The following is a 14439-nucleotide window of genomic DNA, read 5'->3' as shown; positions in this document are numbered from 1 at the left end:
CTTAAACTATATCTAGATTCCCGCAATTAAAAAAAGTTTTTAATATATTCCGAACCGTTCCATTTCATACATTTAAAAAGTAAAACCAAAGAAGTATAAAATCGCCTATGTTCTAGAGTTTTCATGTTGCTTTTAGCTAAGATTGTATTGTAATCAACATTATTGCCGAGATTAAGCAAAGTTTTGAGTGCGTACTTATTGACTGACTCAAGTTTAGAGCTCAGTGTTCTATTTATTCCAAGCAATAGCGGACTACAGTACTCCAGGTGAGGAAGTATGTAAGCCTTGTAGAGTGATAGGGAGACATCTGCAGGTATAAGTTTTTTGAGTCTCCTAAGGGCTCCAATCTTGGCATAAACCTTTTTTATGACACTCTGAATGTGATCAGCAAATGTTAACTTGTCGTCAATTGTGACCCCAAGGATTTTGAGTGAGTTAGATAACTCGACTCTAGAGTCACCAATGATAAATTGAGGGTCGTAAGCAATATCTCCGATCATCATAGCTTGGGACTTTATGTTGTTGACCATAAGATAATTACGAGAAAGCCAAGACAGGAGGATGTCAATATCATGGTTCAGGAAAATTTCCAAGAAAGTGATATCGTGATGAGATCGATAAGTTGTCGTATCATCGGCATATAGACGCAAGGAAGCGATCTGGCCAGCAAAGTTTAAGTCATTCATATATATATTAAAAAATAAGGGACCAAGAAGACTACCTTGAGGCACACCACATTGAACGGGAAGCCAATCAGAGAATTTGCAATTAAATTTAACTCTTTGCTGTCCTTCGGTTAAGTATGACTGGACGAATCTGAGGGCGTCATCATTCAGACCATAAGCACGCAGCTAGGCTAGGAGTAAACTGTGACACACAGAATCAAAAGCTTTGGAAAGGTCAATGGCAATAGTGCCAGTGACTTTCTTAGAATCCAGGGCTAGTCTCCAGTCGTCCCCCATTTTTAGAAGAGCAGTGCAACATGAGTGCCCACTTAAGAATCCAGACATATTGAGAGAGAAGTGGGTCTTGAAAGCATCATAGAGCTGATCATACATAACTTTCTCAAGAATCTTGGGAATGGTGTTCGGCAGCACATCAACAGGTGCTCTGAATGGTAGTTGTCAAAAGAGATCTTCGCCAGCTGAGAATACTGTCACAGATGACGAGTATAAAGACATATAAAGAATAATAACAATGACAACTTGTAGAGAATTGACTTGCTCATTTGAAATATAACAAATTCAACTCACCTGGTCACTTGACATAATTTCATAGACGAAATTGCTGCTAAAGAAAGAACATATATTTTTAAACTGTTGTAGATGTAGATGTCACAGAAAAACAAAGAAACAAAGGTGATTGAACTCAAAAGCTCACCAGTCATCCATGGTTGCGCGAGAGAGAAGAGAAGGAATATTATATTGTGGAAGACTGGGACGAGTCATTGAACACGCAGGGGAATAAGCCGAACAAAATGGCGGAGGCAGTCAGTGGCAGCGAATGCAGAAGGGTATATATTCACAAGTTAGCTAAGTAATCCGTCTTTTAATTTTTTTTTTTTTACTTTTTAGTCGGCTTTTTTCCTCCTTTCACTGCCACGGTAATGTTTGGAATATTAACAGTCAAAATTTCGCCATCACGAACAAAAAAACAACGGTAAGTCAAATCTCTATAGGTTGTCATTGTTATTATTGTCTTTTCATGGGGGGTCCGTAAAGGGGGGTCCATAGAGGATCCGAGGACCGGTCCGCACAGGGTCCGTGAACCAGGTCCGTAGGGGGTCCATGGACTGGGGGTCAGTGTGTGTTTTCGGAACATCCGTGTTGTCCGCCATATTGGATTTCGATACCTGAATGCATTATTAGTGCGAGCAGGAAACTGGGAAAAAGTAGTCTTCGTAGGTGACTATCAGTACGAAATTGCGAAAATTAATGACCTGCGAGGTCAAAAGCGAAAGCAGTCAACCTTAGATCTTTTTTGTCAAGGAAAACGCAAATCAAATGAAGCCAAGTTTTTCTTGTTGTCTACTTATGTTCTGTGACGGGGTGTGGACAAAAGGTGGCCTAGGTCATGGCCCTACCCTGTGGCCTACCCTATGGTCTACCGGCGGTCAGATTTTTAAAAGGATAGCATTGCTGAAAACCTTTCAACGTTTTCCTGAGTCCTGTCCTACCAACGACTTTCTTCTGCTGTTTTGGCGGCCACATTCCTATCAAAATTTCTAATAAACCTTCTGATAGAATAAGGACATCAAGGAATAGAAGCCGCTTAAACGCAACTTTTGGGCAAACATCATCCTATCAGCTCTCCTTTCAAATTAGTGCAATTCTGGCCCTTTTTTGGAAAAGCAAGTAAAGTTTGCGAAATGTTACGACGGCGATGCGTGCGTGTCCCGGGGTGCTCGTTGCAAATTCAATATACTCTACAACACTTAAAGAGGCACTTAAAAAATTGGCCTGGCGCGTAATGTTTGCGTTTTCCTACCTGGATATGCTGTCCGATATAACGCCGTTCATTACATTTTTACACCAGCACTCCACTATATGTTACCAACTGACAGCCTGCATCGTAAAGCCGCCATTTTACATATCCTCTGCGACCACGCAATATTGGCCCCTCCTCTCCCCTCCCCCTTAACCTACCGTTAGGTTGGGTGCTGTGATATTTGCAGTGTTTCGTTCCCTCGGACGTTGAAAATCGTGTTAGCGACCTCTTAGCATACCCTTTTCAGAGACAGATAATTGTACGCCGGCGTATTCGTTCGACTCTTACTGATTTTATTTTTATGTTCTTAAAAAACTAACCACCGGTAGGCCATGGGGTAGGCCACAGGGTAGGCCATAGGGTAGGCCATAGGGTAGGCCATAGGGTAGGCCATAGGGTAGCCCATAGGGTAGGCCACAGGGTAGGCCATGGCCTAGGCCACGTTTTGGCCACACCCTCTGTGACGGAAAAACCGAAGATACTAGACCTTTGGACTGTTAGGCTTGTTCCCGTTACCGAGCGGAGTTAATTCCCGTTTACCGGTCTATCCCTTCAAGTATGTGCCAAGTTTACAAGTTGTCAAGTGGCAATATTTGCTAGGCTCATTAGCTCCAAAAAAACCACCAAAAAGATACAAAAAATATCATTCCACTTTTCGTTCATATGGTTGCATTGTTGAAATGTCGCTTATTCTTTCTTTGAGTAACATGGCTTTCACAGTATAATTGCAGCTTAATTCATTCCACTAATGTCTGAGGCCCCGTCCACACGTATCCGGATATTTTTGAATCCGCAACTTTTTCTTTCCGGATACGGCTATCGTCCACACGTATCCGGCGAATTTGCAAGCAAATCCGGATATTTTTGAATCCGCTCTCCAGAGTGGCAATTTTTTAATCCGATAACATTTTGGATACGTGTGGACGGTCGAATCCGGATATTTTTTCATACGATGACCTCACAAAATTGGCGCCAGTGTTTACCGAGCAGAGTTAAATATGACCGCCGATCAAAGGCAAATAGTGATTTACGAAGCGATCTAAAATATTGCCATATTTACTCTGGCACGACTCCTAGTCAATGTTCTCCATAGATCTTGCGGCTTTGTACTATATTGTCACGTTCAATAACAACTCTACCTCGTCGTCGCTCCATATGAATGATTCTGGCTTGTTCCCCTCATTCTTCTTAGCTTTCTTGCCTGATTTCGACATGTTTTTAACTGTTAGAACTGGCGCACGTAAACTGAAACATTGAATTTCCGCGGCTGCTAAATGCCGTACCGCATGCTCCGTAACCAATATATATAGAGTCATCCTGGGTACTAGAGTGAATCTGGAGTGAATCCGGATACGCGTGGACGGGCGAATTCGATTTGAATACGCTGTGATCACATAACGTGTGGACGCGGATATTTTCGCATCCGCAAAGAAATAGTTGCGGATTCAAATATATCCGGATACGTGTGGACGGGGCCTGAGTTTCATGGCCCAAAATGCCAGGTAATGCGTTTTCCAGCGTTCCAGTTTTCAAAAATTTTCCGGGGAGCATGCCCCGGGCCTCCCTAGAAACGATGGGCTGAGGTCCATCAAATGGGTCCTCCAAACCCACAACCGTCTTATTTTCAAATAACTCCGGCTAGTTAAAGACTTAGAGAAAACCCTGAAAAAGTGACAAATTTTGAAAAGGAAAGTTGATTGTTTATTATGTTAACTATCAGTAGGGCATTGTTTGGTCTACAGTTGGTGGGTAAATGAACCATAGCTAAAACTTTTTCCAAGGAAAGACCAGCAGTCAGACCACAGGCATATATTTACTTTTTCTTTATTTTGTTAAGTTTGCTTATTATTAAGTGTACTGTGATAAATGGTTTTCACAAGCTGTGTTTGGTACATTTTCAGTCCTTACGGATCGGAATTATAATCATAGAAGAGGTTATTACATTTAAAATTGCTACAATGCTTACAAAATCAGACAACTTATGATATCTCCAACCAAGAACAGTCAACTCAAGTCAATTTTATTTAAACTCACACAGAATAATAATTGATCACAAATTAGTGTTTTAAATACAAAAAATCAAGAGATTGTGAAGGAAAAGAAATTTTCAATTGTAGGTTCATTGTGCAGAGTTTGGGACATCCAAATAGTAGGTGACCTAAACAATAATATGAGTAGAGGGAATTTAGATACAAAGTAGTTGTTTAAGATAAAAAGTGTGACTTCATTAGTTAAATAGTAGTTAAAGATAATATAATCGTCAGCCATTAGGAATCAGTAATAGCGTTTTAACCATCAGTCACAGAATTCTTGGTATATTGACGGAAACTGGAAAACAGCTTGATTTTCTTTGCATCAATAGATAAAGAATTCCAAAGTTTTGGAAAAAAGTGTAACTGGGAGAATGAATGCCATATTGAGCGGTAGGAACAGATTTAACAAACAGATTCTCAATCTGTGATTGACGTGTATTACATGAACGAATAGAAGATACTGGGTTAAAAACAATGAATAAAAAAAAAGGGCTTAGTTTATGGTACCACTGATAAACAAAAGAGGGAATTTCAAGATGAATTATATCAGCGAATTTTAGGAGTCTGAGAGACTTCAGTAATGGCTCAGAATGAGATCTACGGTCAGAAAAAGTCATTATTCTGACGACTCGTTTTTTCAAACTCCTACATTGTAGTGTACAGTTTTATTGAGTGACTCAAATCTATTCAATGCAATCAAGTCATCATCAGTATAAAGTAGAGGGCAAAATTACTTAATGCTGATTTACTGAAAGGCTGGTTTCTTTCCTTTGGTATTTTCATACCAAAATTAAAATTTAATTCAGCTGATTTGTGCATCTAACTGTTCATTGACACTAACTGAACACTGAAATGGCAACAGAGCGTATTTTTGACCTCAATAGAAAAATGATATTTCCCTTTATGTTAAAAAAGTAACTGCTTTTTTTCCTTGTAAAATTAAGGATAAATAAATTCACTTGTGCTTTCAGAAGTTTCATAAATTTCCCATGTAACTGTTGTCACTGTGCGTCTCTGACTATTTCTGAAACGTCTGAAAACATGATATTTAAATCCTTAATTTTACTCAACCCAATACTTATTGTCATGGCTTAATAATAGTTTTCTTTGCAGGTGAGACAAGATCTGTGCTTGGTAGACTGGAAAAAGTACTTGATACACCAAAAACAGCTGGCCTAAAACCATCTGCCCATAATACAACAATGCAGGTACATGAACATTATTTTTAAAAACTAGTCTCTGACAAACAATTTGGTAAATGATCCAATTTCAATCCCTCTTTTCCCTTTCGATTTTGCGGTCAGTTAGGCACTCAAGGGGGTGTACCATTTAAAAGCTTTAGCATTCTTGATAATGATGGTTTTGAAAGGATGCTATGTTATGAGAAATGATGTCGATCAATTGGTCAGAAGTAACTACAAACATATACCTCCAATCGTGTTAATATCAACCAAATAGCGATTGCCAGACCTTCCTTCATGAGAACTGGAGCAATCATAAATGCTATAACGATGTACTGCTTTACTTCTCTGTCATTTGCAACATGTTATAGCTGGTTTTAGATACTCGCGTCCGCTGATTCACGCGAAATAATGATTAACGTTGATCAAAACGTCGAACATCTGTCATAAACATGTACATTATTTACAATGCGATGCTGTATTTCTCCGTGAAGTTTTTATTGGTCGCTCCAAAGAGGACTTCCACCTTTACTTTTTATAACGACATTTAAACATGGTGCCTGCGTCTGCCACAGCGCATAGGGGCTGCGCATCACGCCATGCTAGTGCGTGCTCGCGCGTGTGTGGAAAAACTAGTCTCCCGCATGATTACGCATTATTAGAAACTATCATCCTTTATTCATTTGAATTTAAAATACTTCATGAATTTAAAAGCATTCCTTTTTGTGCAGCATGTTAATTGGTGCATCCCTAACCATGCTGTGTTCCAAAATATTTACCTAACCAAGGTGAAAACATGATTTCTCCATTTTGCTTTAATGTATTAAACTGATGTGCGTTAAAAAAATGGTGTCAGTGTTCACTCGTTGTGCTAAGCCTGGGTATAGTGCGTTAGTCAGGTGGTAGTATCAGAAATTGAACGAGTGAGTGAAGCAAACGAATGAGATTTCTGATAAAAAAAAAAAAGGAGGGTGTAAATACTGTAAGGACAGACTTTCCATTGTGTTTTCTGTTGATTCCACGAGCAGACTTTACCATTTAGCTTTGGCTTCTTTAGGTCATTCAATAAGAGAAGTTTAGCTCTTTGTATTTCTATCTCATTGAGTTTTTCATTTAAGGAGCCCTTTTTGCCTAGTAGCATAAATTCTGCGTGAAAAATACTCCAGTGCAGTTTGTCCATGGGGGAGATTTGACCACATTCATTTACTTGTCTTTAGAGAAATTACTAATTAGAGAGCATTCGGAAGTCATCAGTCCTTTAGCCCTTCATTATGAGCGCTTCAGGTCGAGCTTTTCTCTTCCACGGAAAGACTTGAGACGAGTTAGGAGAGTTCTAAGGGGGTACGTTACCATGCCACCGCAGTTGTAAGATGATATGTTTGCGAGCCATTAGAAAACGTGGATAGAAGTAAGGCAAACGTAGCCAGAAAATATTTGGAGACTGAAGCTTTATTCATGAAAGGGCTCTGTTTGGTTAGAAGCGCAAAATATATGAATGTCTTGCGTTTATAAGACGTATGTTTACAACATATGTTTGAATCGTTTATTAGATTGATATCATATTTTTCCCTGGAACGTATACGTCTCAAGTTGGCCATGCAACGGGTACGTATTAGGATCAGTTGGATTATAATTGTATACTTTATGTAATGTTTAGTCAAAGTTCTAAATCAGATCTTTTTGGGAAATGCATTCTCATGTATCTACTCATCGCGTTGTCTCTCTTCAAGATAGTTGCTGTTCAGATGAATGTATTCTTGAATTCACGAAGATGTCGTTCAGATTATCACTTGTAGTTAGCTTCAAAAGAGATATGTTAAAGCTTTATCGATGGGGTCATTGTGTTGTTTCAATCATGGGGCTAATTAAGATTATTTTCCAAGTAGTAAACTATTAGTAGGTTTTATTATGTTTACTGTGAATGATATTTCACATCTGTTAACATATGTTAGTTGGATGCTACACGCAAAGTGTCTTGAATTCAGGTTAATGAAGTTTAGACAGAAGTCCTGTTATCAGGGTCACAACGTTGTTCCATTTGCGGCACCTCTATCCACCTGGAAGTATTAATACACACAGTGTACTAGTTAGTGAATTGTAGTACAAGGCGATACTCCTCAGTTGTCTAGGTGAATGGAGTTTTGTCAAGGTTTCGATTTTTAATTTACTGAAGGTAGAGAACTGTTTCACTGACTTCAAGTTAAGGAAATTTAATGATGAATTCATGACATCCTGTTGTGAAGTCAGGATGACTTTTTCAGCCCAATGTTTTTCCTAAGCTAATACACCGGAGAGCACTCGGAAGTCATCATTCCTTTAGCCCTCCATTATGAGCGCTGCAGGTCAAGCGTTTCTCTGCCGCGGGAAGACTTGAGACGAGTCAGGAGAGGTCTGAGGGGGCACGTTACAGTGCCACCCCAGTCGTAAGAGGAGATGCTTGCGAACCACTAGTTAACCTGGATAGAAGTAAGGCAAATGAGGCCAAAAAAATTGACTGATGCTTTATTCAAGGAAGAGTTACATTGTTTAGAAGCGCAAAATATATGAATGTCTTGAGTTTATGAGACGCGTGCATTAGATTCACCATGCTTGAATCGTTGTTCATGAAATTTACGACTAGAAGATTAATTGGGGATGTGTTAAAAATTTTTGATAAGTGAAAGATTCTTAATCAAAATCATCTATTTAATAGTACCTTTTGGAAATGAACACCTATATTTTGATATGATGGTCACCGTTTCAAAAAGCAATCCAAGTTCAGTTTTCATTTTTCAGCCATAATACGTATCGGATTTGTCGCTCGAGGAGTCAGATGGCGCTTACTCGTGGAGCTTCCGCGGCGCATCGGCTTCACTCCAATAGTTCCCGCAGCACGCTAACATTAATTTTTTTTAAATGAATTTTTTTTTGACTCGCGCAATGGACTTGGCCGAAAAGATGGTACTACTCGTGGTCTAATTTTTTTTTTTTTTTTTTAATTTTTGAAGGTCGAAGAATTGTTCCGCTTCACGATCATGCCATCGGTACGTATTAAGTTCAATTATATTGTAATTGTATTTTTCATGTAAAGTTTAATCAAAGTTCTAAATCAGACCTTTTATGGCAGTTCATAGTTGTGTGGCATATCCTATAAACTCGGTGCTGTACATCTTAAGACGTTATTGGCATGGTGCGTAAAGATTATTGTTGCTGCTTTTCTTGAAAAGACATGTGGAAAACTAAGTATTTTGTTAGGATTATCGTAATTTTTTTTCATTTAAGGTGCCCTGTTCGCCCAGTGGCATAAATTCTGCGCACAAAATACTCCTGGTATTCTCTTGCCACGAAGACCTGCTGAGTGCAGTTGGCTCATGGGGATATTTTACTGCATTCATGTACTTTTCTCTAAAGGAAATGCATCCTCACGTATCTTCTTATTGTGTTTTCTTTCTTTAACATAGTTGCTGTTCAAATGAATGCATTCTTGAATTCACGAAGATGTCATTCTCGTACATGTGTTCAAATTATCATTCGTAGTTAGCTTTAAAAGGGAGACGTTAAAGCCTTATCAGTAGGGTCATTGTGTTGTTTCATTTATGGGGCTAATTAAGATTATTTTCCAAGTATCAAACTCTATAAAAAGAATAGTCGGTTGAAGCCGGGGTAGATTTACGGATTTGAATTTAGATTAATTTTAGGCCGTAGAGGATAATGGTTGAGCTTCAAATATTGCTCTGTCTCCGGCATTCTGTTGTTATTTTGAGAGGCATTGCTTTCTTGCTTGAAATAGTAGCTTTTCAAATCCACTCTTTCTTCAGAATCTGCTATTGCGAAGCTGCATTAACTTTAGTTTCTTAAGTGAAACTGTTGAGCTCATGAGTGTTTTTAATTATTTTTCCAGGGCGAAGAAGAAGGGCTGGAAAAAGAAGAGCGCCTTAGTTTTAGGAGAAAGTTCGAAGCTGATGCCAGGGTATGTTTGGTTGCTCCTCGGAAGAAATTTAATTTTGTAGTAGGAATTTCGCATTTTCTAATCAACCATATTTATCCTCAATATTGAACATAAACAGGTACGTCAAATGGAATAACGTAGGGACATTTTAGGAAATGAGCTTCATGTCATGTGCATTTTGTACACACTGCAGTATTTATATGAAATTACTACCTGAACTTCCGTAATCTTCTTCATTACAACGCAGATGTGTTATTAAGAATGTTTCATTCCTTGCAGCCCCTTGGCTGAATTTAAAATACTTTATGAATTTGAAAGCATTTCTTTTTGTACAGCATGTTAATTGGTGCATCCCTACCCGTGCTGTGTTCCAGAGTATTTACCTTACCAAGCTGAAAGCGTAATTTCCCTCTTTGCATTTATGGATATATTTTTGGTGTCAGTGTTTACTCGTTGTGCTAAGCCTGGGAATGATGCTGAGAGGGTTACATACTAAGAATGATAATGTGTAGCTTAAGTGCATCGATTGATAATTTTATTATTTGACCGATTTTATTCCTATTTTAGGACACTAAATTATCACTTGAAAGAGATGTAGATATACAGGTATGTTTGGAAGTTAGGAAGCTATTTTCTTGTAAACGTTTTCATTCAATAATTTCAAAAATCCGCATCAGGAGCGGGATGGTGTGAGTTAACTTGAATTTACTTGACTTGAAGTCACTTTGAATTCATCTACAGGTTACACTTGGTGTAAGATGTGTAGAGATTGAATGATAAAAATATTAATGACGTTCAAAACACTTGCTGTGCAACAAAAACAATCATAGATGTACATGCGTCAACTTGAACTGAGACGGTATCACAATTAAAGTCTGGCAGCTCATAATTGACTGAAAAACAGAAAAACACTTTGAACTAGAAAACATTTAGCGAATACATGTTGTAAGGGTGACAATAAATAAATTATAGAGGGTTTAGTGAACTTTAAGCTCATAAGTGAAAGGGGAAAGATGATTTTCGTCTTGTAGCTAACGTGGAACAAAGAAAAATAAACTAAAAATTGAGGTTCGGCTCCTCATTGGAACTTTTCTTTTTTTCTCGCATTTGATAAAATGGAAAATCGTCTCTCCAATTAAGGGTTAATGCTTTAGTTTCCTTCCCCTTCTCATTCGCGTTTTTCACCTTTCCCACCCTTATCCTTTTACCTTACCCTACTTGAACCTCCTTTCCCTTCTGCAAAGGCCACAGAGTCCTATAAATAGAACCATGGCTAAAAAAACGATAAAATACTTTTACACTTCGCTTCCTGTATCCATGATGTACTTTTTTCTCTTCTTATAGCTGAGAGGAATGAAGACCGTAAGTTTGCCTAAAAGGCCTGGAAAGAAGTTTACGACGCAAACAGAGATGACTAATCCGAGAGACATCGTTGAAGAAGGCAAACGTGGAAAAGAGTCAACGACAGATGTTGAGCTTGGCTTAAACTGTTTACATCTTAGCCCGAGATGTGAACAGTTTAAGCCTTGCATTATGGAAGAATCACCTGGTGAATCTTCCATAATGCATCACGATTTTATACCTCTCAGCAAACGTATGAACAGACTGACATTAACAGCTGCAGACAATGCCAAACAAGGTCACTGCGTAGTTGTTGAAATATCAAACACTCACCCTGGTGGTGCTACTAGCCTTATATATGGGAGGAAGATAAATGAAGAAGGATCCGGTGTGTGTGAACCTTATCAACTCGTGACGAAAGATTTCATAGGTACCTGGGAGGATGAGGAGGTGAAAGCAGAAAATGTTCAAGTTGGTTCAATTGTCAAGTACGTTCAAGTGGGAGATGAATTTGTCTTTCAAGGGAACACGAAACGTCCGCGACAGGTGAGCAGGCGGCTTTCTCTGATTATGTTTTACTTCGATTTGGAATACCTCGCTGTCTAGAAACTTATAGATCCTAAGAAAGAGTTTGAGAAACATTGGAACTGTTCGCACATAGGAGTACGTATGATTTCATATAGGGCAGAATTGATCATGGAGTCAATTTTTTTTTAAATAATGCGCATCAGGTTCTCAAAAGTCTGATTTGGCCACGGGACTTGAAGGATTCTGATAATTTTTAATGATATTTTTGGGGTACTTTCTGATTTTTTTGTTGCATTTTTGATTTTTTTTTTATTGATGTTGTCGTTGTTGTTGTTAGTTAGTGTTAGGTTTTTTTTTTTTTTTTTCTTTTTTTTTTTTTTGCAAAAATCCTGCCGGGATTCTTAAGACGTTCACATTTAAAAGTTTTGTTATAGAATTAACCACTTCGAGGACACTTAAAAATGCATTTGTTTGCAGAATGTGAACAAGATTCTTCTGGACCTACGCTGTGCTGCTGGTTCCTGCAGAGACACTGAAGATGCCTTTTCTTGCGTAGAAATCTCCTCTGAAAGGATTCACGAAGACTATGCATCTGATGAGATCTTATGCCTTATCAGCCTTAAATGTAGCGGGATCCAAAATGAATCAATTGCATTCGTAGCCAAGCTTGTAGAACTCTTGAACCTCAAGCTTAATTGCAAATTGCAGAGAACACTGTCTGCTTTATACATCTCCCGGTGCTTTGCAACTGGTTGACGGTGAAGACACCGACGATGTTGTTGATGTCGCTGATGTGAAGATGGGAGAACCACTTCTGATTACGGGAGATGATGGTTCAGAGTAAATCGCATTTCCAAGCTATTTCCGAGGGCCTCATTCCGAGTAAGTAAATTTAACTTCTTATCATCCTGTTTTTGCTCGAATTAGCGCCCAGGCCCCTCTTTAAAATTTCGGCTAAAAGTAGGGGTGCTCATTGGAAGGAGGGCACTTAGTAGAGGGGGCGCTTATTCAGAAACTATCAACCTCTACTGGCCCCGCTATAGTTAAACCTTAAAAATTTCTAAATAAAATGGCAACAGAAACAGTTTTCCTTTGTTTCCTTACTATTTCAGAAAGTGTGGGAAGAAGCTGAGGGGGGCGTTTATTTGAGCGTGAGCAGTTATTCTGGGAAATTCGGTATGCAACTTTGAAGTTAAATAATCACAATATCCTCTTCACCCTTCTGGGCGTAAGGATATACAAAAATAATGATATAAATTTCTTAATATTTGCTACGCGGGGATTAACTTAAGTGTCCCAGATCATAAATACAAAAGGAGCCTGTTTTCCTCCTGACGAGGTATATCTAAAGATGGACAAAAGTTCTGACGAAAAAGCCTCATCCACACCAACGAAAGATACTTCGGTGGCTTAAGGACCTTTTATCAGAAAAAGAAACTAAATTGGCTTTGACGCGGAAGCAAAAAGCTCTGTTTCGACATCAGTATACTTAGGTGCATTATTCTGTACTTTCATTGCTAAGGTGTGACAGTTACCAAAAAATGTCTTAAATGTGCACGAAAGTTGACTGACTCTTCAAGAGGTCGTTTTCAGATTCATTTAGATAACTAAGCATGAATGATCCATTTGCCCCCCGGTATTTTTTGCTATCAAATTGTTTCAAGAAAGGCTTATGTCTACAAGCTATTTCCGAGGGCCTCATTCCGAGTAAGTAAATTTAACTTCTTATCATCCTGTTTTTGCTCGAATTAGAGTTCAGGCCCTTAGTTAAAATATCGGCTAAAAGTAGGGGTGCTCATTGGAAGGAGGACACTCAATAGAGGGGGCACTTATGGATGGTTTTTAGATTTATTTGTTAACTCGTCACGAATGATGGATCTACTCCCCACTTTCAATTCAGTTTTGCGTGCAAGCACCTAATAAGCGGATAAAGGTATTTTATACTTGACGTGTGCTATCAAATTGTTCCTGGAAAAGGATGATGTCTATAGGAAATGATCGCTGATATTATTTTGTTGACAGCTGCCTACCCCAAGGCCTTGAGTTCTAATTCGAAATTCGAATATTCTGCTTTAGACATAAGATGGCTTGAATGCTATATTTTATTTAAAAGGCTCTCTTGTTGCTTACAGAGCATTCCACCCCCCCGCCGAAGTGTAATGGAGAACTTGTGATATTAGGAAACCTGTTACAAATTCTGGGCCAATTAAAAATTTTTGCTAGGCAGAATTTCAGAAGTTTCGTTGCGATGTATTAATGTTAACGCTATGGATTAACAAGTAATCCAGGCGTAAAAGCAGTAGTCCTTGTGCCTTCCTGCCCAGAAGCCTGTTAGGGGTTTTAAGAATTTATGGAAACTTACGTTTCTACTGACTTTGTAGACATTCTAGCTATTTCAATTTCTTTCCACCCAGAAAATGAGCCTAGGGAAATCTCATTTGACAAGAAACCTGCCGATGAAGGCGAGGAAACCGACGATGATGTTAACAATTGAAATTTAATTTGGATACGTCAACTACCATGTCCAAGATGTGAAAAAAAAAAAAAAAAACTTTCAACGTGGAATTAAAATATGAAAGTTAAAACTTATGGTGCCAGAAGGCGATATTTTTGTAATGTGGATTAGTAACCATTATAACTATCGTCAGAGAATACACTTTTTTTAAGGTTGATGAAGTTATTGGTGCTGTTTTTCAAGGTAACTTATTAAACAAATTGTATATCTTTAGAAATGTTATAATATTTTAATCACTGCCCCTGTTCCTAAATTGAGCACAGAGTGTCACAGGCCTTTGTTGCCTTCTATTTTACATTGATGTCATTAGTCGTTTGGGTAACCTTTCATTTTACTTTCGTTTGACTGAATCGCAAACCTTGCCCTTCTAACGAGACACATATTACATTTTTGGGCTTTAAGAATATTTATCATTCTGATTTTACA

General features: G+C 38.4%; 2 protein-coding genes across 2 annotated transcripts in view; both read left to right on the top strand.

The window, feature by feature from the left end:
* Positions 1-5100: 5100 nt before the first annotated feature.
* The window catches only part of LOC111346223 (uncharacterized), a 64089-nt gene continuing 54750 nt past the window's right edge, over positions 5101-14439 (top strand). Inside the window, exons 1-5 of the mRNA XM_088731401.1 lie at positions 5101-5122; positions 5634-5728; positions 8689-8724; positions 8963-9106; positions 9582-9650. Coding sequence (XP_088587527.1) covers positions 5101-5122; positions 5634-5728; positions 8689-8724; positions 8963-9106; positions 9582-9650 — 366 coding nt within the window. The remainder of the gene's footprint in view (positions 5123-5633; positions 5729-8688; positions 8725-8962; positions 9107-9581; positions 9651-14439) is intronic.
* Positions 10991-14118, top strand: LOC148724889 (uncharacterized). The gene is made up of 3 exons (XM_088731250.1): positions 10991-11516; positions 11976-12380; positions 13913-14118. Exons 1-2 carry the CDS (start codon positions 11040-11042, stop codon positions 12252-12254), a joined length of 756 nt encoding a protein of 251 aa, XP_088587376.1. The 5' UTR covers positions 10991-11039; the 3' UTR covers positions 12255-12380; positions 13913-14118.

The sequence above is a fragment of the Stylophora pistillata genome, chromosome 8 (genome assembly GCF_964205215.1).
Source record: "Stylophora pistillata chromosome 8, jaStyPist1.2, whole genome shotgun sequence".
NCBI classification, from domain to species: domain Eukaryota; kingdom Metazoa; phylum Cnidaria; class Anthozoa; order Scleractinia; family Pocilloporidae; genus Stylophora; species Stylophora pistillata.
Note: the sequence above shows the minus strand (reverse complement) of the source record. Positions and strands in the feature narration are given on the sequence as shown.